This window comes from Ziziphus jujuba, chromosome 1 (assembly GCF_031755915.1).
Source record: "Ziziphus jujuba cultivar Dongzao chromosome 1, ASM3175591v1".
Taxonomy (NCBI): domain Eukaryota; kingdom Viridiplantae; phylum Streptophyta; class Magnoliopsida; order Rosales; family Rhamnaceae; genus Ziziphus; species Ziziphus jujuba.
The window spans coordinates 2186095-2210369 of NC_083379.1; the positions used below are offsets into that span (position 1 = coordinate 2186095).

Consider the following 24275-nt stretch of genomic DNA (forward strand, 5'->3'; position numbering starts at 1 on the left):
AGAAATTGAAGAAAATAAAAAAGAAAATACGTTCTGGATATATATTCCATCTTTCTATCAAATACACGTACATATAATATATTACCTATGTTTTGTGTTTGAAATAAATTAATACATACTTACATATATAATGTAAACACATGTAACATATATATATATATATATATTAATTGTTTGAAACGAAAAAAACTAGACAAAAAATAAATAGATAGATAGAGAGTAACGGCCTAAAAAATTAAGGTGAGCTCGTGGTGGTGGTGCAGGGCCCGAGTCCCCGGAAGGCTTATTAAATGTTAGACAGATCATTGCTGCTACCGAAGATCACTCAATTTTGCATAACCCCCCAACCCCTTCATGTGCTTTAACGACTACAATGCCGCTCGCTATGGATTTTTTAATTAATTCTCGTTTAATTTTTACATTATACTATATAGATACAAAGTATTAAGAAACATTGTAAAAAAGAATCCACTTGTAAAAGTTAAATAGATTTTTTAGGATCTAGTATGAAGTTTATTAGATTTTGAATCAATGAAATTAGTCCAAATTCTCATGCTATCTCTCTTGGAAAGTAAAATCTGCACCACTAATTTTCTTTCCGCTTTTAATTTATTTAACATCTGCCTTTTCTTTTTCTTTTTTTTTTTCTTTTTTTAAATCTCTGTTTTTTCTCTGGTCTCGACAGGTACTCATTTTATAATGATATCTTTCTTCACTGCTATTAACTTTGTCACTGCATCAACACCATTTGGCTACGTACTCTTCGGGACCCTATCATATTAATTGAACTTTTTGTTGTTTTCAACTCCAAAAATAAAAAATAAAAAAGAAAAAATAAAAAAAAGAAAAAAGAAACTTTGTCTATAAGAGAGAAGATAAAGTTTCTTTTTGCACTTCCTCTCTCTCTTTCATCACCTTCTTCATCTCATGAAAAAGAGAGAGACTGTAAAACTCACAAGTATCACTTTTCTTCTTCTTCTTCTTCTTCTTCAATTTCTTCATTTTTTTTTTTTTTTTTTTGGTTTGCTTGAAATATATTCCAAACCATGATCACCGGCAAGGATATCTACGATGTCCTGGCAGCGATTGTTCCTCTGTATGTAGCAATGATACTGGCATACGGTTCGGTCCGGTGGTGGAGAATCTTCACGCCGGATCAATGCTCAGGAATCAACCGTTTCGTGGCGGTTTTTGCTGTCCCGTTGCTGTCTTTCCATTTTATATCATCGAACGATCCATACGCGATGAACTACAAGTTCATAGCAGCCGATTCTCTTCAGAAAGTCGTCATCCTCGCAGCTCTGTTTCTTTGGCAGACTTTCAGCAGACGCGGAAGCCTCGAATGGATGATCACGCTTTTCTCGCTTTCCACCCTCCCAAACACTCTCGTCATGGGAATCCCTCTCTTGAAAGCCATGTATGGAAACGACTCCGCCTCTCTCATGGTTCAAATCGTTGTGTTGCAGAGTGTGATCTGGTACACTCTCATGCTCTTCATGTTCGAATACCGTGGAGCTAAGCTTCTCATCTCCGAGCAGTTCCCCGAAACCGCCGGTTCCATCACCTCTTTCCGCGTAGATTCCGACGTCGTTTCGCTCAACGGCCGCGAACCTCTTCAAACCGATGCCGAAATCGGCGACGACGGTAAGCTTCATGTCGTTGTGAGGAGATCAGCTGCTTCCTCTATGGTTTCTTCCTTCAACAAATCTCATGGATTGAATTCCATAACTTCTATAACTCCGAGAGCGTCGAACCTCACCGGAGTGGAGATCTATTCGGTTCAGTCTTCTAGAGAACCGACACCGAGAGCTTCGAGCTTCAATCAGACTGATTTCTATGCAATGTTTGCTAGTAAAGCTCCGAGTCCTAAGCATGGATATACGAACAGTTTTCAAGGTGGTTATGGAGGAGATGTATATTCGTTGCAATCTTCGAAAGGAGCGACGCCGAGGACTTCGAATTTCGACGAAGAGATGTTGAAAGCTGCGAACAAGAAAAGAGGAGGGAGAAGCATGAGTGGAGAGCTGTTTAATGGAGGTAATTTGGTTCCTAATTCGTATCCTCCACCGAATCCCATTTTTTCTGGTTCTACAAGCAATGGAGTACAAAAGAAGAAAGAGAGTAGTGGTGGTGGTGGCAATGGTGGTAACAATAATAATAATAATAATAATAATAATAAGGAGCTCCATATGTTTGTATGGAGTTCAAGTGCTTCACCAGTTTCAGAAGGAAATATGAGACATGCAGTTAATAGAGCTGTTTCCACTGACTTTGGGGTTCCTGCCAATGTCAATTTTGATTCTTCCAAAGCTGTTCCTCAACATGAAACTCCTGCTTCAAGAGGTAAAATTCAGCAAAATTACCACCTCTTTTTCTCTTTCTTTTTGTCTCTTTGTTCTGATTGATTTTCATGGAAAGTTTCAAACATAACTGACATATAACTGACTTTTAGATGACATCATATTAATTTGTTGTTTTATTGTAGCACTTTTTGGTAGCAGCTCAAACAATTAATTAATCTTGATACTTTTTTTTTTCTTTTTTCTTTTTCTTTCTTTTTTTTTTCTTTTTTGGGGGTATGCAGGAATGCATGAAAATTTGATTGAGAATATGAGTCCTGCAAGGAAGAATAATCATGATTTGGAAAATGGAGATCAAGAAGGACCCAAGTTACCTCTTGGTGGTTCTCCATATAGTTGCCAGCCCCATAAGAAAGGGGATAAGTTGGGAGGAGGAGTTGAAGAGCAAAAGAAGCACCAAATGCCTCCTGCAAGTGTCATGACAAGGCTTATACTAATCATGGTTTGGAGGAAGCTCATTAGAAACCCCAACACTTACTCAAGTCTTTTTGGCTTGGCTTGGTCCCTCATATCTTACAAGTACCTATTTTTATTATGCTTTCTCTCTACTTATTATTAATCATACATTATCAAAATCTTAAATACATACATTTAAGAACAGCCTAGTTGCAAAGTTATTGCAAAAATAGATTCGGTTTAATGAAATCTATGAATATTGTTATGCAGGTTGGATGTCCAAATGCCAAAAATTGTGAGTGGATCCATTTCAATATTATCTGATGCTGGTCTTGGAATGGCTATGTTCAGTCTAGGTACATTTTTTATCTTAATTTTGCCACGAAATTGATTTAATTTAAGGTGATAATTCTCAATTTGAATATGAAAAATAATTAATTACAAAATAAAAAACTGCAGGTTTATTCATGGCTTTACAACCAAGGCTGATAGCTTGTGGTAAAGCTGTGGCAACGTTTTCAATGGCCGTCAGGTTCTTAACAGGTCCAGCAGTGATTGCAGCTTGCGCCATTGCCATTGGTATTCGTGGGGTTCTTTTACATGTTGCAATCGTTCAGGTTGTAATTTCCATCTACCAAATAGTCTTTTAAACAATAATTTACAACGAAAACTATTTTTAATATATATATATATATATATATATAGAGTAATAAATTGGTTTTGCCTTTTTTTATTTATTTATTTATTTATTTATTTATAATTTTTCAGGCTGCTCTTCCACAAGGAATAGTCCCGTTTGTATTTGCCAAGGAATACAATGTCCATGCGGACATACTTAGCACTGCGTAAGTTTAATTATATATCTATTTAATTTGGGTTGGAAATGAGATTTTAATATTTAATTTTACTCTATTTCGGATTATATATATGCAGGGTCATTTTTGGAATGCTGGTCGCCTTGCCCATAACAATACTCTACTATGTGCTGCTTGGGCTGTAATTTTATGGGAAATGATAGAGAAAGAAAGAGAGGGAAATATAAGAAGTGTAAATCCAAGTCAGGATTAGGTGGATGGAATATGATGGAAATTGTGTTTTAGTAAAACAGATATGCCATTGGATTCAGTGCCCCATTAACCAAATTATATGAACCTCTGCATGTGACCTTTGGGTCTTAACATATAAAATATATTTAGACACCGGGCCGCTTCTTAAAAGCCATTTTGTTTTAGTTTATCAGCTAGTGCTAGTAATTAACTTTGTACTTTATTTTGTGTTTCTATTACCCATGGTAGAGAAACAGTAGAGAAAAGAGACTTAGAAAGCAAGAGGACTTTTTATAAGAAAAAAGGAAAAGAAAAAAAAGGTGAAAAAAAAAAAAAAAAAACGTTTGTGTTTTGTTGTTTCGTTACATTAATATCAATGTGTTTCTTTACTTAACTCTCACTCTCCATATTACTGCCGCCTAACTTCATTTAATTCTTTTTGCGTTTTTTTTTTTTTTTTAATGATTTGTATTTGTTGGGATTTGAAGTGGAAAATTTGAGGGACTTTTTTAAAAAGTTTGTGCATGTAAGATAAGTTAGACTTTGTTGCCGCAGTTTTTCAAGCATAATGTTTATTGAATTACGGGCATCTAAAACCACAAATAAATGCTTCTTTAATTAAATTGGAAGAATGAATATTTAGGTATTCAATATAAGATAGAAATTAAGCTTTCAACAAATAAAATTTGCATAAATTTTGCCATTAAATTGTTTCAGTAAGAATAATATATTGTTTTTTATTATCTGTTTTCTTTTTCATATTCTTATATATTTTTATCCCTCATCAATATAATATTACTTTATTTAAAAACATATAATGAAAAAAAAAAAAGATAAATAAATTATTATTTATTAAAAGAAGTCAAAATTTTTATTATTAATCAGAAATGGATGGAGATAGAGAAATAAAAATTATAAGATTCTCATCCCTAATGCATATATATACTACTTGATATATCAATATTGTTAATTATCAGATAGCCAATTTCCTGCTGAATGGACAATATATTTAGTAAATTTTTTGCTGATGATAACAATACTAATAAATGTACGCTCCATATCTACTACGACTTGATACTCACATGTAATATTTACGGTTCCAAAGTTTAGAATGGTAATTCTCAATTTGAATGTAGGGATAGAATGGTAATTCCAAAGTATTTGTCTCTTTGACTCTAAGGATGAATAAGTTTCTCTACTAGATAGGGTCTTCTATAGCCGGCTTTGATCAATTGACCGCAACGTACAGGTTTGGGAAACTCAAAATTAATGCAAGTAGTGAAGTACATCATTTTGGCTTGACTCCCAACTAGACAATAGGCATGTAAAACATTTACAACTAGGTTAAACTGATTCCTAGTTTTTTGTCTATATAGGATTCCAAATATCACAAATATCCGAAGACAATTTATATATAGCACATGCAAAAACGAAATTTAAAAAGATTACAATTTACAACGTATACAAACTTTTATTGCTTTTTTTCAATAAGAATATTTAGAGTTAATTAATTATTTCTACTTTCATTAATTCTTTTTTATTTTTTTTTTCTCATCATAATATTGGAAAAATTGATTCTAAATTTTCTTGTTATACGTTATATATATATCTGTATGTATCTATATATAAGAATCGTAACATAGAAACTTTCTCAAATGAAATGCAACCAAATATATATAGATTAAATATACAAACAAATTAATACAAGATGCCAAGGAATATGGCAGGGACTGGTTTTGCACTTTTTACTCTGTACTACAAAATTTTAATATAGCAGTGTAATGGATTGATGTTAAAGGAATTCTTTAGTGGCACTCAACCTTTGAAAATTGGGACCCTATAAATTAACCATCTAGATTTGGCTAATATTTTGTCTTTTGATGTTTTTGTTTTTGAATAAATTTTGATAATCTTATGTCCAAGAAAAAAAAAATTTGCCAAGGAATATTGTGCAGACCACTCATTAGGTAAAACTTGGGGGATCTAATAACTTGGTAGATTCCTTATCGATTTCATAAAAGGTATAGATGAACTTGGCTTAGATATTTTGTGGAAGACCACTCAATTAGAAAGTTTAAAACTAATTAAGTTTCATATGCAGATATTGGTAAAGACAAAATTGGCGTTTGTCTAGAGTGTTATATGTTTTCTTTTTGCTAATCTATCTTTACACTTGAGTGTTATGCTTATAATTAATTAATTCAACAAAAATACTTTGTATTGTAGCTAGTCACTGAATCAGTCCTTCTACCATGATCTGCATCCCCCTTTCTAAAATAATAATTTTCATTACTTATGATCTACATGACATGCACATTAGTTAGTATTTTAAATATTATTTTATTAATTCAAAAAATAATTATAAATAAGAATTCCTTACTAAAATACTAAGAGTTGCCTTTTATATATAAAGAAGTAAAGCAATACAATATGCATTTACTCATGTCCAAGGACCAAATTTATTATCTAAATTTGGGGTAAATGTTATATATAGCATCAGCAATATGATTGGAAAAGACCAAATAAAATATGAATGTGACCTCAAACAAATACGATGGTCTTTCTTAAAAGAATAACCAGGCACATTGTTAGTGGATATTTTATTGATAAACTCTGTAACTGATCTTTGACTAATCGAAAATTCAACACAAAAAGTAAAATTTAAGTTTTCTTTCATAACTCTGAAACACCTTATCTACATACGCATACTAACTATAGGAATAAAATCGTACCGGTGGTGATTATTATTTTATATAATAAATTTAATAATTTTTTATATTAAAATTTTTAAAATAATTTTTTTAATAATAATTATTTAAATTGTGATAATTATTTATCAGTAATAATAAGTAATATTTTTTTATAAATATATATATAAAGTAGACAAGGTATTACTTTTCAGTATAAAGTTTCTATTTATCTTTAATTATAAAATATTTTGTTCACTTAGTGGAACGAATTTGTTGCATCGAAAAAGGGGAGAAAATTAAAGATGCTGTCTATTCTATTAAAAATAAAGGGGGAAAAAAATACATCTAGCTATTAGTAAAACAAATCTAACAAGTTTCCAAGTAGCAAATTGACGAATAAATTGACAAAAATAATTCGATCAGCTGCTGAAACATGACAAAAAATACCATATATATATATATATATGTATGGATTAGATCAAAACAGTACATATGTGTTTTGGTTTCTCTTATCACCACATCATGATGATCCTGCCAGCAATCTACGCATGAAGAACAAAACAAAACAATAAAAAAAAAGAAAAAAAAGAAAAAGAAAATGCCTGATACGTGGAATTCAGGGATATATAAAATATATTTATATTATTTAATTAAATTGTATCATTTACGTATAATTATGACTAACATTAGCATTATTATATACTAAAGCTTTGTCGACCTCACGTGGGCATGCAGCCAAAAGGGTGTCCCTTTTTCTGAGTTTTGGAAGAGGTTTGGCAAAAAGGCACAGGAGCACATGAAAATGTTGTTAATTTCCCTGTCATCTTCTTCAAACTTCTCATTCAATAAACAAAAAGAAGTTGTGAAGTTTCTGCAAACTGAAACTCCGACACCATGCATCCACTGACAACATGACTTCTGGCCCATGTGGCTCTCTCTCAGTTGGTGTTGGGTGAGTCTTATTAGCTATAGTGTTCTTGGGGTTTATCAATTTTGGGGTATTGATTAATTAGAACTTAATTTAATGAGGATTTCAATTTCCGAGGTTCAGCAAATCAAGCTTTGGAGATCCTGTTGGAAAGAAAAACTTGTAAACATTCACGAACACCATTTTTTGAAAAATTCATTGACACAGTTTTGTCAAACAGATTCCCTGCATATCAAAGATTTATAATTTTCCCCTTAATACCACCGTCATTACACGTTTTGTTAAATCATATATTTGATCAAGATTTTGAATCTGAGCAAGGAGAAACTTATTAATTAGTTATATGTGAACTAGCTTAAAACTTATTTCGGCTATGCCGTGAACAGAGTGATATTATTATTATTTTTTTTGTTTGTTAATTGCGTGCTTTTTAATTGTTTAATTATTTGATGTTCATGTACTTTAGGCATCTAGGTACTTGTATTAGCCATTTAGTCCTTGATTTTTGAAAACTGACATATTTTATATTCAATATTCTTATAATAATATATATGTGTTGTTGGACCAACTTTGGTGAAACCTAATATTTGAAATGGGTCAAACTAGCTACTAGTTATTTCTTCAATTATTATAATGGTATAATATGCATTAGAATAAACATCATTAAACACGACTCAATGGTGTAGTGGAGAACTATGTTCAAGGTAGGCTTATAGATTTGAATTAAATATTAAGTGCTTATAGGTTTGGGTTTCCATTTGTTTGCGTTATATGCTATTAAGAACCACAAAACAAAACAAAACCACAAAAAAATAAAAAAATAAAAAAAATAAAAAAATCTCATACTAGGCTTAATTATATCAAGATAAGATGTAAGCATTATAGATTGTTCCGGTTGTGTATATAAAAAAGAAAGTTGTGCATGAGTGTGTAAAAATTCAATAGAAACCATTAGATAGACATACAATTTAACGATTATTTTATGTTTAGATAAAAACAGCGTAAAAAAATAAAAATAAAAAAGTTATAAAACATTGATGCATATAATGACTTTTCTTGGTTGTCCCAACAAAAAATATGTAGTATTTTACATATTTAATATATAATATTATAAATATGTAGTAAATTAAAACCAAAAAAAAAAAAAAAAAAACAAAAATTATGTGGTATTTAATATTATAATTATATACATATGATTACTTTACCTCCAAAAGGCAACATTATAATCTTTATACCATGTGTCAAGGGGCCGGCCCAATTCGAGTCAAGAAGGTCTTGGATTCTTATCAACGGATTACAACAAGCAGCCCAATAGTGGAGAATTCCAAAGGGAGCACCCTCTCCACTTTAGTAACTTTTTCATAAATACCTTTGTATTTTCAGAAAATGAATGTTACTCTTTTTTAAGAATGTGTATATATCGATTACGTATTAATCGATTGTACACTATATATGAATATATATTTTAATGTGATTATTTACGTGTGAAAATTTAAAAGGGAAATGTGCATAAAAAGGGTATATTTTAAGAAAAATAAAAATTGAGAGGTGGTAATATAATTGCTAAAAAAATATAATGATATATTTACAAAATTGATAAAACAAAAAGAGTGTTTCTGTAATTTTCCCTATTTTTCATACCACATTCTCAGTTTAATGATAATCTCTGTCTAGAAAAAGAAAAGGGTCAAAGGGGATTCTTAATAAGCTCAATTGACCTCCAACTTGAAAAGGATCAATTTTTACTTTTTACCAAGTGCCAATAGCCAAATAGCATCTCCTACAGAATAAATACATGCTTAAGAGTCAACCCAAAAAAAAAAAAAAAACAAATACGTGCTCAATAAATGGAAAGATTACCAGGAGGAAAGCAATGGAACAAAAACCTGCTCCTTGGCACAGGGTATTTCAGATTTAGAGAAACACAGAACAATTCCATTTGCCAGTGCTGACAAAGTTACTAGAAAGTTTAAGCAAGAAAGATGTAGAGCACTTGCACTTCAAACAAAACTAAAATAGCAACCCTAAATTAGCTGTATTCCTGTGAAAAATCTTCCAAATAGTTCATTATATATACAATGATCATTTCATGGTCAATATGGTGGCAAATAACCCTACAGACTCTACACTAAACACGGTTCGAGCAGGCAACAACATAGAGTAACAACCGTTGCTAATCATGATCATTTCATTAGACAAATGGATTATATATATATATATATATATATAGAACTACAATCCTAAGATCAGATGTCAAATGCCTAGAAACAATCAAATGAAATGTTGGTGAAGTCAGTTATTATGGTTTTTTCTTTTCACCTATGTAACCAGATAATTTTGTTAAACAGATTCCCTTCCATAAGTTCCATCTTCTATGCTGCCGTTTTCTTTACTCAGTTTAGATTTTGATAAAGAAGAGGCTTGTCGAGGTAAAGCTTTGGTTGGTTGCTGCTTCAAATTGAGGTGAGTGTAAACAGACATACCAGCTATAGCCGTGAATGCCCCACAGATACTTGTCGTACCTGGATTAGAACCAAAAATATAGTAGTTTCCGAGAAGAACGGTGCATGTTTTGAACTGCCCAAGTACAACATGTGTGACAGCAGATGTAGCCCTGTTAAGTTTGACAAAAGAAAGAAAGAATATAAGGAAAGGAAAACCAAACAAGAAGTTCACATATCTTGAACTCTAATGCTTCCTTTCCAACAGTTTCATTCGTAAAACATTACCATGTTCACCATTTCATTAATTTTGTTTAAACAGACTCAGAAAAACCTTACAAGTTTGCAGGAAGATCTATACAAGCTATATAACTATCATGGTTAAAAAGCAGATCTAGAGGCTAAGGTGCATTCGCAACCAAGAAACAAAAAAGACCTTATCATGGTGTAGCCGAACAGAAAAGAACAGAAAATTACATACCCAAGTGCCAAAGCGCCTGACCACTGGAGTAAGAAACCAAGAACAGCCGACACAAAAATTGCAATAGTGTTACTGAAGTTCCAATTAAAGGTCAGGACACCAGGTGGATCCAACCAAGGTATTAAAGCAACCAGAAAGAATAAGGTGATTGGTGTTGTTTTCCACATTAACCTGTTTGACACTCCAACTTAGTTAATATACATATATATATATATATATATATATATGTTAGGAACAGAAAACTGGCAAGGAGAATTTAATAGAAATTAAAGAGTTCTAAATGTGAATCACATACGCTAAAGCTGTCCAATTCTCTTGCTGTTGAAGACTGGACCAGAGGATTTTGTTGACTGCACTAGGTATTATCCATGCAAGTGCCACACAAGCACCAAAGAGATGGAATTGCAGATCTGTCACTGTAGCAACAGCAACACCTATACATACTACCGTAAGAGCTAGAACCTGAAATATTTCATAGTTAGGGAAATCACAACCTAATAATGTAATGGCATTTCAAAATACATAAATAATAAAACGAAGTAGAAGTATGTCAAATTGCAACAAGTAGATAATATCTACAGAATGAGTACTCATATTTTAGGAAAACACCATTTATAGGGTATATATAGTTGAAATGATACCAACATGAGCATGTAGTACGCTTTTACATACATATATATTAGGAACATGTGCTTTGCCACTGGAGAATAAAGTAATAAACATTGAAATTCATTTTAAAATCTAATGTTATAATAATATGAACGTTTAGAAATGATTAGATATTCAATGTGAAACAAAGTCATTTATTCAATGAATTTTATTACTGTTTTTTATTTCTGAATCAACAATTCACTGGTCCTCTACCAATTTCTTAAAAGTTTAATCTAGATTAAAATTATGTCATCTTTTCATGTAGAGTTTATCTAATATCAGAATCAAGTGGATGAAATAAACATTTTCATTTGGCTTAAAATGAAAAACATAATAAGCAACATAAGTCTTTTTCTTAAATATTTTTGAAAATCAGATAAAGGTTTGTCATTTGTTTTGACATTTTTTACATGAAGTAATATATAAATACACATGTTTGTATATTGAACTATAATGCACAGCAACGTTTTAAAACATATTGTTTTATACAGTCATCCCGGCCAATTTTTTATACTATCTGGAGTTTCCACTTACAACATTATCTGTGTCAATTAAATACATGTAAACAAATATGTGGCACTAATTAGATATATAGGTATACTTGTTTTTTACACCCTCAGAGGCTCCGACGAAACTAGATATGTTGCATTTAGTGAAGATAGACAACATCCATTTTAAGACCTGGCATGAAGTCTAAGATACAAAATATACATTTCAGATGGATGGGGTGACACTGTAATATGCCATCAAACACATAAGTCATACAGACGAGAAAAAAGAAGGCAGTTACCTTGACAGTAGACACTTTCTTCTTGTATAATATAAACTCTGCTAGAACAATTGATGGGGTGACTGCAATCTTAGACATCTGATAAAAACCAACACTGCAGATGCATATACGTTAATATATTAGTATTAGAGCTCAGAAGAAAAAAAATATATTTAAACTACTGAGGAAAATGGAAAAAACATAACATACCTATTATACTTCAAGCTGACATTTGCAAGGCCAGTGGATAGGGCCATAACAAAGCCAAGTGTAAATAAAGTAGACAGGCGAGTTGTCTTTGAGGGAGAAGCGGGTAGGATAGAAAAAGCATTCAGAATGGCCATTAATAACCAGCTTACTATATAATGAATAAACGTGAGTAATATAGGGAAGTGGAATCCAACATTCTTAAGCACCTGAAGAACCAAAAAAACAAAAAAGCCAAGCAGTTACCAACTGGCATGGTACCACTTCTTATTTCTTAGAAATTAAGGCTGGATTAAATAGATAGAAAGGTAGTATACAAACCAATTTGTTCATGAAAATAATACTAATAGCAACCACAAAATTGAAGGTGAGAGCAGCAGCAGGCCCACATATGCGTTGTTGCTGACGCTTTGCACCTTCAGATGAGCGAAATCCATTAAAAAGAGAGGCTCGAAGGTCTTCTAGAGCTCTACCTGAATTTACGAGAAAAAATGAAAATGAGTAGCATAAAATATTTCAAAAATTAATGTGATTCAGAACTTGGAAAAAACTGATCATATGAACTAGAATCCAATTTGAAAGATAGAGACATATGATAAGGTTGTACAAATAACTAAGTGCTCGAAGATCGTGAAAAATAAATGAATAAAAATAATTGCTGCTACACAATAAAATCTAATCATGGGTACAAAAACTATACACAATAAAATCTAGTCATGGTTACAAAAACTATGTATAGGAGGCATAATTGCTATTTAAGTTCAAAGAAAGCCATTATATTGATTCTTGCCAGCAACTTATGAACTTTTGACATAGATATGATAATTAAATTGGATTTACCAGAGACAAAGTTGATCAATGAGGGGTTGAGGGTTTTCATGAGCAAAAGTACTTTATAGTTGTTTGACATGGACAATGCAAAGCCAGTGAAAATATTAGCACCTGACTTCCATCTAAGAAATTAATCATTCAACATCTCCAGCTTACACATTCATCTCAGAGTCATGGTTGTAAAAGCCACAGCATTATGAACCGTTTACCTAAACTATTTGAAAGCTCATTTGGTTGATGCTTCCTAATTTAACCTTCCAACTTGCAGAAAAAAATCATTGCATTTTAAATCTTCCAACTTGATGGTTCCCGAATTTAACTCGTTTTGTAAACGATTTTTGTAAAACTCATTTGGATGTCCTGTTTTATGTTTTCAGTTTTAAACTTTTTTCAGATATAGCTTCCAGTCAGAGGCCATTTAACAAACAAAACTCAAACATGTACTTCAATTGAGGTATTCCAATAGATCCATACATGCAAATTTATAGACTTCCTAAATTTCATTTTAAACGTCAGAAAGAGGACTCTTCTTTGCAAATGAACCTAACAAAATGAAATATGAGTTGCAAAATACATTGCGTCTCCATTGATATCCCTTCAACAACATAGCAAAAATATTTTGATATACATAGAAAGGCCACATAAGTAATATAAAAATTTAAAGAAAACCAGATTCAATAACCCAGTTCAATATATGAAGTCTCTAAGCCACAAACAGTAAAAGGCACTAGATTTTCATTTTCAGTTCCGGGGGGGAATCTCCAAGACGCAAGCACAAATATATCTAATAAGAACACAAATATCAACTATACATGAAAATTTTTCCATAGATATGGACATGCAAAATGATAGACTTCATAAATTCTCAACGCATTAGCTAAAGAAAGCACAAAACAAGAGGTCTAAGTAACATGCAGTATTGAATCCCTAAACCAAGGATGACTTCAAGAAAGGCAAACAACAAGTTGACCAGAAAAGAATGCAGTAAGTCTTGAATTCCTAAACCAAGGATGACTTCCAGAAAGGCAAACAAGAAGTTGACCAGAAAAGAATGCAGTAAGTCTTGAATTCATTCGAAAGCATAGAACGATATGAGGAAAAGAAAATCATGAACTCCAAAATTATTCCCTAACAATAACCAACCAAATGCATATTTGGCACCCATTCAGACGGAAGCAGGAAACCCTTCATGACAAAAGAATAAGGGATGCAAGAAATACATTGCTGAAAATTTCAGCTTGTGATTTATAACACCCAGATGCCCAAATGACCAAAAATGGGAGGTAAATCCATAACAGATGGAATAAATCAGAGAAAATTGAAGGCAGTGCCATAAAAGAGGTAACACTGTATCAGTAGCAGAAGCAGTGTGAACAAGCCCATACCTTTTTCCCCAGCATCACTATCCTTGCGCTTAAGAATCTTCCTGACATCTTTTCTTATTAAGAAATCAAACATTTTACGGCTACACAGCATACCCTTCAAAATTCTCTCACTCTCTCAGAGAAAATGAAGCTGGCTTCTGATTCTGGGTTTTAGTCCAATAAAGAACCAGAACTCAAAAAGAGTTAAAAATAAGTAGAGAGATAGATCAGTGATCAAAGTAGACAGCTCACTAAGTTCAAATAGAACTGAAAAACCACCATTGCCGAAGCAAAGCAGAGTAAAAACACAACAACAGTATAAGAAAACCAAAAACCAAAGACAAAAAAATAAAAAATAAAAATTAAAATTAAAGTTTAATAACTAACAATTGCCCAAAATTAAAACAAAGAAATTAAATAAATATCCGTCCCCAAGGCAGAAAAAGAGAGCGAAAACGGGATGGGACACGTGGTTTAAGAGCGGTGATAGCGGAAATTTGAAGCTGTCGGAGACCAAGAGAGAAAGACAGCGAGAGATAGAAAGAGAGAGAAAAGAGAAAATCACGCACAAAAAGTCACAGTCTCGTACCGACAAACAGGGGAGAGAAAAATGTGAAATGCTGCTAATGTCTTTTTTATGTAATATTAAAGGAAAAATATAAATGGGTTTTCATCATGGGGTTGTTTTTTTCTCATGGGGTTTGGTTTGGGGGACCAAAAATTAAAATGGGTTTGCAGATGATTATGTTCGTCGCATTTACAGCAATAACAACACCAACAACAACAACAATATCTGAAGGTGGTTTTTAGCGAATGCAAAAAAAACACCCACACTCAAAAAAATGCGACCACTCTTGTGTTATCAGAGCAAAAATGTTTGTCCATGTGACCATATGTATTGTCTTCTTCTTGGTCCTCCTGCTTTTCTTCTCTGCTCTTCTCGTGACTTACTGACCACCTAACCGCTTGACTCACTTGTGATTGCTTCTCAGCTTCCAAACACACTTCTGTTTTTATTTTCTCCCCCACCAAGGAAAATACAAAATGTTTCAACTTTGAATCGATAATTTTTGTTTTTGGGTTTGGAAAATTCATGGTTATTGGTATATCATTTTTTTCTTTTTAGTTTTTATACCAAGTTAGACTTTTTCGATGCAAACATTTTGAGAATAAAATGTTTATAGAAAAATATTTAATCATTTTCGTTCATAGGAAAGTTAAGAGTGTTTTTATTCTTATATATATCCATTACTTGTGCTTTGCGGTTTAAATTAAGCAAATTTCCTTATCTTCTTTTTTTCGCCCCTTATTTTTATTTTTAAATTTTTGGCTGTTATGTTAGCAAAATCATTTTCACTCCCTTTTTTTTTTATATATATATATTTTTCCTTTCTTATTTTGTTTGTATCTTTTTCAAAATAAAATCCAAACTTTGTAAATTGGCCCGATAAGTCATATATTGGGATTTATTTATTTATTCATCATAAGATAAGTATAAGACTTTCGGCCAACAAAAAAAAAAACAAAAAAACAAAAAGAGACAATTCTGATTGCAGAAGCCATTGGAATTCTGAAAACAATGGTGTATATTAAATTTTAAAATTTCTTATGATAAGTGATATACAGTTGTTTTTTGTGTGCATATCGAATTTTACTTGTTAAAATATATGGAGTAAACGATAAATCCTACATTAAACAATATCAACTTGTTTTCAACTTGCTTACATACCCAATGAATATATTTATCCAATTATAAAGTATATATATACACATAAAAAAACGTATACATATATACACATAATTCAAGTTGTTATTTTCCTTCGGAAAAAATAGAATGTTGGTATTTTATCCCTTTTTATCCTTTAAAGATAATCTAACAACATATTTTAACAACTTTGTTTATTTTTTTTTTTAAATGAATATTTATGGTTATTTTTAGAGAGTAAGAAAGCATAGAAATGAAACGTGTCCTTTTACGATGGCCTGGTAACCAAAAAAAAAAAAAAAACTGTTTTTTGTAATCAATAATTTTGAATTAGCATAATTAGATAATAATAAAAAAAATAAAGGAGGCTTTTTCTTAATTTCTTGTAGACAAATACAATAGATCAATGAGGTACTTTTATTTATGGTGCTGTAAAAAAAAAAAAACTTTTACTTGCTACTATAAATTATGATTGAAGAAACATTTATGCTTTGTACGTTTAATCCATTGAAATTTTATCCCCAAAAAAAAAAAAGGGCATTTAAAAAAAAAAAAATGAAAAAAACCAAGGGTAGTTTACGATGAACAATATAAAAACTATGGGTCGTTTTCAATGAGTAACATATTATTTTTTAAATATTTGTGGATGTGATAGGTAATATTAAAGTCACTTCAACTGATTAGATGTTAGGTTTCTTTTTTTGCTTTTTTGTTTTTTTGTGTGTTAAAAAAAAAAATAGTGATGAAAATACTTTCTGAAAAATCATATTTCCTTCAAAAATACACATAGATAGATAACAATTTCGTACCTAGCAAAAAAGAAAAATTGTAACATTATTTGAGACTTCGAGTGCAATTTTTTTATTTATTTTTTGACCATAAAGCCAGCAGCCCAAATCCAAAGGGGAAAAAGCTATTAAGCCCAATAGAAGGAAACCATGCTTGGGCCAATATTGAAAGGCCTTGAGCTTTCTGTGTCACCGTCAATTCGTACCCAACTCCCGGCGGCGGCCATGGCCACCAATTTCTTCCATTAACAGCCCAAGCCGCTTCTCAGTCCTGGATAAGCCTCCGTCGGCGTTGCTGGTCTCTTTCCAATCCACCACCATTGCTGTTCTCTGTATCCCATTTTCAGTAGTCCCGGTGAAGCTTTCTCTTTTCTCTGGTAATTCTAGTGCCTTTAGACACTAAAATTTTCTGATTGGTATCATATATGAGCAAACCCTTTTTCTAATTTTCCGATTGGTATCATTTTGAGCTAACCCTTTTTCTTTTCTCTGATGATTTTAGTGCATTTAGGCATGGCTCACTGTTCAAAAATAATAAATTTGCAATTAGTCAGACAGATTTCCTTTTGCTTTCTGTGATTTTTCCATGTATTTTCACTGTTCCTAAACGTACCAGCTGTCTTTTTGATTGGATCATTGGAATAATGTCTTTTTGGAGCATGGGAATAAGCAATTAAGCATGGTTTTCTAGGTTCTTATTGGACTTCATTCTGCTCAAAAGTTTTAGTCATATTCAATTTTTACAAGTATGCTGGTATAGGAGAATTTGAACTAGCAGTACGTGAAATTCCAAAATCTGATACTCATTCTGTTTTGAATTTTCTAGGATTTTGTTTTCTGTATAGAAGCTGGACTGGTAGTGGTGGTTGTTGCCTATGAAAGACCAATAGAATTCTGATCAAGAAAAAGATGCTGTGTTCTAATAAACAAGCAACGGCCGCCCTTCGTTGCTGCTCTTCTCTGATTCAATCCTTAACTGTCCCATCTTCCAAACACTACTGCTCCAATCACCATCATACAAACCCACAGCCCCCTCAAAGCCCACCACCCTTTTCTCTTACCCATATGCAAATGCGAACATCGGAGACTCACCTGTATGCATCATTCTTTTGCACCCTTATACAACTTTACTTAGCATGTGGAAGATTTTCCAACGCATCAGATGCCTACTCTTCTATGCGAAAATATGGGCTTGTTCCCTCCATGCATTTGTGGAACCAACTCCTTTACGAATTTAATGCATCTGGTTTGGTCTCACAGGTATGGTTTCTTTATTCTGAAATGGTCTCTTGTGGGGTTGCACCCAATATTTTCACTCGCAACATATTGGTTCATTCTTTATTGAAAATGGGAAAGCTGGGTATGGCATTGGATATGCTAAGAAATTCTGAAAGTGATACTGTTACATATAACACTGTCATTTGGGGCTTTTGCAAACGAGGATTGGCTTATCAGGCTATTGGGTTATTGTCTCAAATGCTGAAAATGGGTATAAATATTGACTCTTATACTTGCAATATATTAGTTAAGGGGTTTTGCCAAATTGGGTTTGTAGATTATGCAGAACAAGTTTTGTATTATTTGGTTAGGGGTGGAATTACGAAGGATAAAATAGGTCTAAATACCTTGATCAGTGGATATTCCAAAACTGGAGAGATGAGTCGTGCACTCAACTTGATGGAGGATATGGATAGAGAGGGTTATTTTCCTGATATAGTTAGTTATAATACTCTAATTCATGGGTTTTGCAAGATGGGTGATCTTGAAAAGGCCAGGAGGCTTTTTGATGAGATTTTAGGCTCCCAGAGGGATGAAGGTTGTGGCTGCTTGGTTGATAAGGTTCGGAGTCAGGATGAGGACATAGCTTTAAAACCAAACCTGGCTACATACTCCATACTCATTAATGCATACTTCAAACAAGGAAAACTTGAGGAGGCTTGTTCACTGTATGAAAAAATGGTCATGAGCGGACTTTTTCCTGATGTAGTTACTTATAGTTACATTTTGTACAGCCTTTGCAAGGATAGGAAGTTTCCTGAAGCCAAAAAAGTAATTAGGGAAATGGAAGAAATGGGTGTACATCCTAATCATGTCTCTTACACTATCCTTGTTGATTCCTTGTTTAAGGCAAGGTCTGCCTTGGAGGCTTTTACGTTTCAAGGAAAAATGGTGGTACGTGGCATTATTTTTGATGTGGTGGCATTTACTGTTTTGATAGATGGACTCTTTAGGATTGGAAAAGCTAATGAAGCTGAGAACATGTTTCAGACATTTTTGAAGCTTAATATGATTCCAAACTGTATCACATACTCTGCCTTGGTAAATGGAAATTGCAAATTAGGAGACATGAATCGTGCAGTTTCTATATTGCAAGAAATGGAGGAGAAACACATTGATCCAAATGTCATTACTTACTCCTCAGTCATAAATGGTTATATGAAGAAAGGTATGCTTCATGAAGCTATAAATGCAGTGAGCAAGATGAGGCAGCGAAATATCTTCCCCAATGCTTTTGTTTATGCAACTCTAATTGATGGCTATTTCAAGGCAGGTAAACAAGAAATGGCTATCGATCTTTATAAGGAAATGAAACTGACAGGATTGGAGGAAAACAATTTTATACTTGATGCTTTTGTCAACAACTTGAAAAGATGCAGAAGGATGAATGAAGCTAAGGAATTGGTCAGAAGTATGACTTCCAGGGGCTTGCAGCTTGACCATGTTAACTACACATCCCTAATAGATGGCTTCTTTAAAATGGGAAATGATTCAACTGCTATTAACTTGCTCCAAGAAATGAAAGACGAAAATATAACATTTGATGTTGTTACATTCAATGTCTTTATAAATGGTCTGTTGAGGTCTGGAAAGAATGAAACACAATTCATCTACAGTGGGATAAGGGAGTTAATGCGGGAGTGGGGTTTGACTCCTGATGCTGCTACATACAACACCATGATTAATGCATGCTGTAGACAAGGGAGCTTAAAAGATGCTGTTTCGCTCTGGAATGAGATGAAATCCCAAGGATTTAAGCCGAATACAACAACTTTTAACAATCTGATAAAAGGTCTTTGTGAAGCTGATGCAAGTGATAAAGCAGTGGATGTGGTGGAACACATGGTGCTCATCGGGACTCTTCCTACCTCTACTACTCATAAAACTCTTCTTGATGCATCTTCAAAGAGTAGAAGGGCTGATGTAATTTTGCAAATGCATGAGAAACTTGTAGGTTTTGGGCTTAGACTTGATGAGGTTGTTTACAGGAATCTCATAACTATCTTATGCAGGCTGGGGATGACAAAAAAAGCCTCTTCAGTGTTGAAAGAAATGATAGGTGCAGGATTTTTAGTGGATACTTCCACTTACAATGCCTTTATACGCGCATATTGTAAAAGCAGCCATCTAGCAAGGGCTTGTGCTACATACGCACAGATGTTGGCTGAGGGAATTCCTCCAAACATTGAAACCTACAATCTTCTCTTACGGGGGTTTTCAGGTGCTGCTTTGACGAGAGAGGCAGATGAATTATTTCGTGAAATGAAAGAAAGAGGATATGACCCTAATAATTCTACTTATGATACTTTGCTTTTTGGTCATGGTAAGATTGGAAATAAAAAGGAGTCCATGAAACTTTATTGTGAAATGGTAAATAAAGGTTTTGCTCCCAAAACAAGCACCTACAATGTGCTTATCAATGATTTTGCTAAGGTGGGAAAGATGGGCCACGCTAGAGAGCTAATGAATGAAATGCAATTAAGAGGAAAAGATCCCAACGCTTTAACTTATGACATACTTATCTATGGCTGGTGGAAACTATCAAAGCAGCCACAGCTGGACAGGATGCTGAAAAGGTCGTATCAAGCTGAGGCAAAAAGATTATATGAAGAGATGAAGGAAAAACAGTATGCTCCATGCAAAAGGACCCAGTTATGCATCAGTGCTGTCTTAGGCCAGGAAAGAAAGCTGATGCTTAGAGGCTCTTGAAGAAACTATACAAGACAAAGAATGTGTGATAGATGGATTGAAGCAGAAAACAGCAAATACTCATCATGATATGACCTGCAACTCAAACTCGATCAATGGTCAAATTATGGAATACTGCAGGCAGCTTATTCTTTAATTGGAGTCCAAGTCCTCGAAGAACCTTATATGTGGTAAGCAACTAACTAAACATTTCTAATGGATGAACATTTGTTTGAAACTCTATTTTAAATTACTAATGTATTATCTATACTTCTTTATATATATATTTGGACTTATATAAGGATAATTGTTTGCTGCCTTAAATGACTGCACAAAAAAGCATTTGTCTATAGTCTAAAAATTCACTTATAATAGAGTAAAACTATGGGAACCACGTTTTGGAGACCAAATGATAAGCAGCATGATATTTTTGTAACAAAATGAAGGTTATATGCAGAGATAAGTAAGATCCAGCAAGTGCCACATCTGTGAATCCAAAATTTGGTGCATGCAAGTATTAGTACATTTTAATGATCTAAAATTCCAGACTTTCATCTTGAAAGAATTAAGTGATTTTAAAATAAACATATTCTCTTATCCCTTTTTACATATTTAATCTGTCTTTATGTTGCAACAGATAAATAGGTAATTCCATCCAGCATTATTTTAAACATTGGCTGTTAAGATTTGCAGGTATTCGAGGAAGGCATCAAATTTGTTGGAGCAAAATCTGGATGGACAGCCACACTTCGCATCATGTGGATTTAAGTCTCACAAATGGTAACCTTTTTCTTAAGCCCATTTTGCAGAATTTTGGCATGTCAAACAGGATAATAACATGAATGCAACTGAAACATGATCAGTTCCTCCTGTACAGTGAATAAATTTCCTGAATCCTGACAACATCGAAAACTTTCATTGGTGACTTCGTGTGCAAATGCTATTTTTGAACCTGATGTCACTATTCCAACAGAAAATTCATAAAACCTTGTTCATCTATGAATGGGATACATGTTTTATGTGTTGATGGACGTCAACCGTGCCTGACGATGTCAACGTTGGTTCTTTTTGGGATTCTCTGTGTTATGGATTTGGAAAATATTTTTATTTCTACGCTGGTAAGCTGTTCTTATGATTTAGGGTTCTCATTGGCAGTATGCGCCTAATGTTAACTGAAATACTTTTGCTCTAATTACAGGTTCAACAGAATCATCAATGAATTCTTCTTGGCAGCAATATCCAGTTTGGTTTCATGGATCTATCCCCCAGCAGCAGTGCCCCAGCTGCAGTTTTGTGTCTTTAGGCGAGAAAGACACATTTTAATCATATATTATGTTAAATAATATTGATCATTTATATTAATAATATGTGCTCTTTGAATTGTTATTCTTGCTTCCTGTTGAGTCTGGTAAGAATGTCTGGTTTGAAAAGGTCCGGGCTTTTACACTTTCTTCAAAAATATAGGAATTAAATTTTTTATTTTTGTTTCTATGAAGGGATGTCATTTGTAATTTTTTTCTATTAAAATTTATATTCTTATTAGAGAAAATAAAGAATTCAAGAAAATCTGATTACTTGAACTTGAAAGCAAGTGCTTAATTAAGTTGTCAAAGAGTAAAAGTAAATAAGATTTCAGAACTAAAAATAAATAAATAAATAAATAAATAAAAATATAGAAACTGTAAAAACTTTTTGAAGAGGAGAAAGAGAAGGAAAAATAGATATTGACACTGAAATGTTTAAAGTCATACAAATTAATTTTAAATAATAGAAAAAAAATATCTAAAATATAAAACGGACAATTATTGTCATTTTTCATATAGATTTCAATTTTTAAAAAAAAACTAAAAGAAATTTAAACAACTATTCGTAGATACATTTACAGATGTAATGCCAATATTATAAATTTGGGCATCTTTGTTACCAAATTTTGAATTCAATAGAATCCAAGTATAAATAAATTTAAATGTGTTTACCTAAAAAATTCGCAATGATTTTCTATTTCCGCCTGGATAGGATTATCCTACTCCCGTACTGAAAGTAATCTTCCCTTCCCTTTGTAACCAAACACACCCTTTCCTCTACTATACTCCTCCCAACTCTAAACTCTAATTCACTCGTGCGAATTCACTGGAAACCCAGATCCATTTCACTCAGAGTGAAAAACCTCTCAAGGATCGGATCCATCAAGAAAATGCCGCCGAAATCTGATACACAAACTCCGGTCACCTCCACCGGCGCCGGAGACCCGGCATCCTCCTCCGTGGATCCGATCTTCCACATCCTCCGTGTCCTCCCCTACAGCTTTCTCCGGCCACCTCGCCTCCGCCTCAAGCTCCCAACCCTAACCTTACCTTCCCCGATGACCGTCTACGCACTAGTCCTGCTGACCTACTTCATGGTGGTTTCCGGCATCGTCTACGATGTGATCGTGGAGCCACCTGGGATCGGGTCGACCCAGGACCGTGTCACCGGATCCGTTCGACCCGTGGTGTTCATGCCTGGGCGTGTGAACGGCCAGTACATCATCGAAGGTCTGTCTTCGGGTTTCATGTTCGTGCTTGGCGGCGTTGGCATTGTGCTCATGGACCTCGCGCTCGACCGCAATCGCGACAAGTCAATGAAGATCTCGTACGCTTCCGCCGGAATATCCTTCGTCGTCATCGCCTACGTCATGAGTATGCTGTTTATTCGCATCAAGATCCCGGCATATCTTAGCTGAAATTCGTGCTCTAATGCGATTTTCATACTTTTACATAAACATAAATTATGAATTGGACCTATTGTTTAGTATTTTCTTCGCTATTTTAGGATTTTGATAGAGATAGTAAGATTTTGAAAACGAATTATATATCGGCTTGCGAAGCTTACTTGCGTATAATTAACTGAATTTCTAGAATTTTCTGTATCATTGTCTGTGGTATTTGCTTACTGATAGACTGAAACTATGATCTTATCCTGAAAATTTACCCATTTTCATGCACTGTAAATTTTGTGTGTGTAGAATTGTCTTCAATTCTTTTCTTTACAGATGTGAATAGTTGCAATGTCATTAAGTCATATATTATTATTCTTTTATGACAAATGCAGTGAAATAATTGCTTTTAAAGACAAATCTTCATTTAGGTAATGGGGCATTTAGTTAGCTGAGCCTTTGTATTAATAATTTATAACTATTTTTTTATCTGCTTCCCTTATTTCTTCGGTGTGCATATACATGAATGACGCCTTTAAAAGTTAAAGATGATATATATTGTAGTAGACTTCGATATTGGGCTTCATTCATGAATACGTACACCACAGAATTGAGGGAAGAAGATAAATATAGTCAGAAATTAGTATTTTAGTGGCTGAGCTAACTGAATGCCCTCTTGCCAAAGTGAAGATTTGTTGTTAAGCTAAACATGGTGCAACGGTGCTAGTACAAATCGTGAGATTATTAGTGTTATCGGTTGTTTTCCTTATCCTTCTTGTTATTTGACAATTGCCCAAGTTTCTTATCTTGTATTGACTGCGCCTCCTCTTTTCTTCTCTCATTTACTCTTTGTATTAGTCCTCTTTTCATTATTGTTTCATTTGTAGAGAAGTAGACCCTTACTCTACATTATAAGGGCAGTTGTGCTCAATCACCATTTTAGATATTTGTTTTAAA

At 33.3% G+C, this 24275-nt stretch overlaps 4 protein-coding genes across 4 annotated transcripts; 3 read left to right on the forward strand and 1 right to left on the reverse strand.

The window, feature by feature from the left end:
• Positions 1–938: 938 nt before the first annotated feature.
• LOC107406783 (auxin efflux carrier component 2) lies at positions 939–4111 on the forward strand. The gene is made up of 6 exons (XM_048465449.2): positions 939–2343; positions 2585–2879; positions 3027–3112; positions 3216–3373; positions 3525–3601; positions 3690–4111. The coding sequence occupies exons 1-6, from the start codon at positions 1047–1049 to the stop codon at positions 3754–3756; spliced, it is 1980 nt and encodes a 659-aa protein (XP_048321406.2). The 5' UTR covers positions 939–1046; the 3' UTR covers positions 3757–4111.
• A 5308-nt stretch (positions 4112–9419) lies between these two features.
• On the reverse strand, positions 9420–15313 carry LOC107432184 (nucleotide-sugar uncharacterized transporter 1). Its single transcript, XM_025074095.3, has 8 exons — positions 14997–15313; positions 14186–14328; positions 12291–12442; positions 11973–12178; positions 11784–11877; positions 10638–10804; positions 10343–10513; positions 9420–10034 (listed from the first exon to the last, which is right to left on the reverse strand). The coding sequence occupies exons 2-8, from the start codon at positions 14274–14276 to the stop codon at positions 9761–9763; spliced, it is 1155 nt and encodes a 384-aa protein (XP_024929863.1). The 5' UTR covers positions 14277–14328; positions 14997–15313; the 3' UTR covers positions 9420–9760.
• Positions 15314–16714: 1401 nt separating this feature from the next.
• LOC107431768 (pentatricopeptide repeat-containing protein At5g14770, mitochondrial) lies at positions 16715–21936 on the forward strand. The gene is made up of 4 exons (XM_060812570.1): positions 16715–17034; positions 17484–20814; positions 21317–21741; positions 21822–21936. Exon 2 carries the CDS (start codon positions 17567–17569, stop codon positions 20642–20644), a length of 3078 nt encoding a protein of 1025 aa, XP_060668553.1. The 5' UTR covers positions 16715–17034; positions 17484–17566; the 3' UTR covers positions 20645–20814; positions 21317–21741; positions 21822–21936.
• A 696-nt stretch (positions 21937–22632) lies between these two features.
• Positions 22633–23531, forward strand: LOC107430952 (uncharacterized). The gene has a single exon (XM_048467549.2). The coding sequence runs from the start codon at positions 22818–22820 to the stop codon at positions 23343–23345; it is 528 nt and encodes a 175-aa protein (XP_048323506.1). The 5' UTR covers positions 22633–22817; the 3' UTR covers positions 23346–23531.
• The last annotated feature ends 744 nt before the right edge of the window (positions 23532–24275 follow it).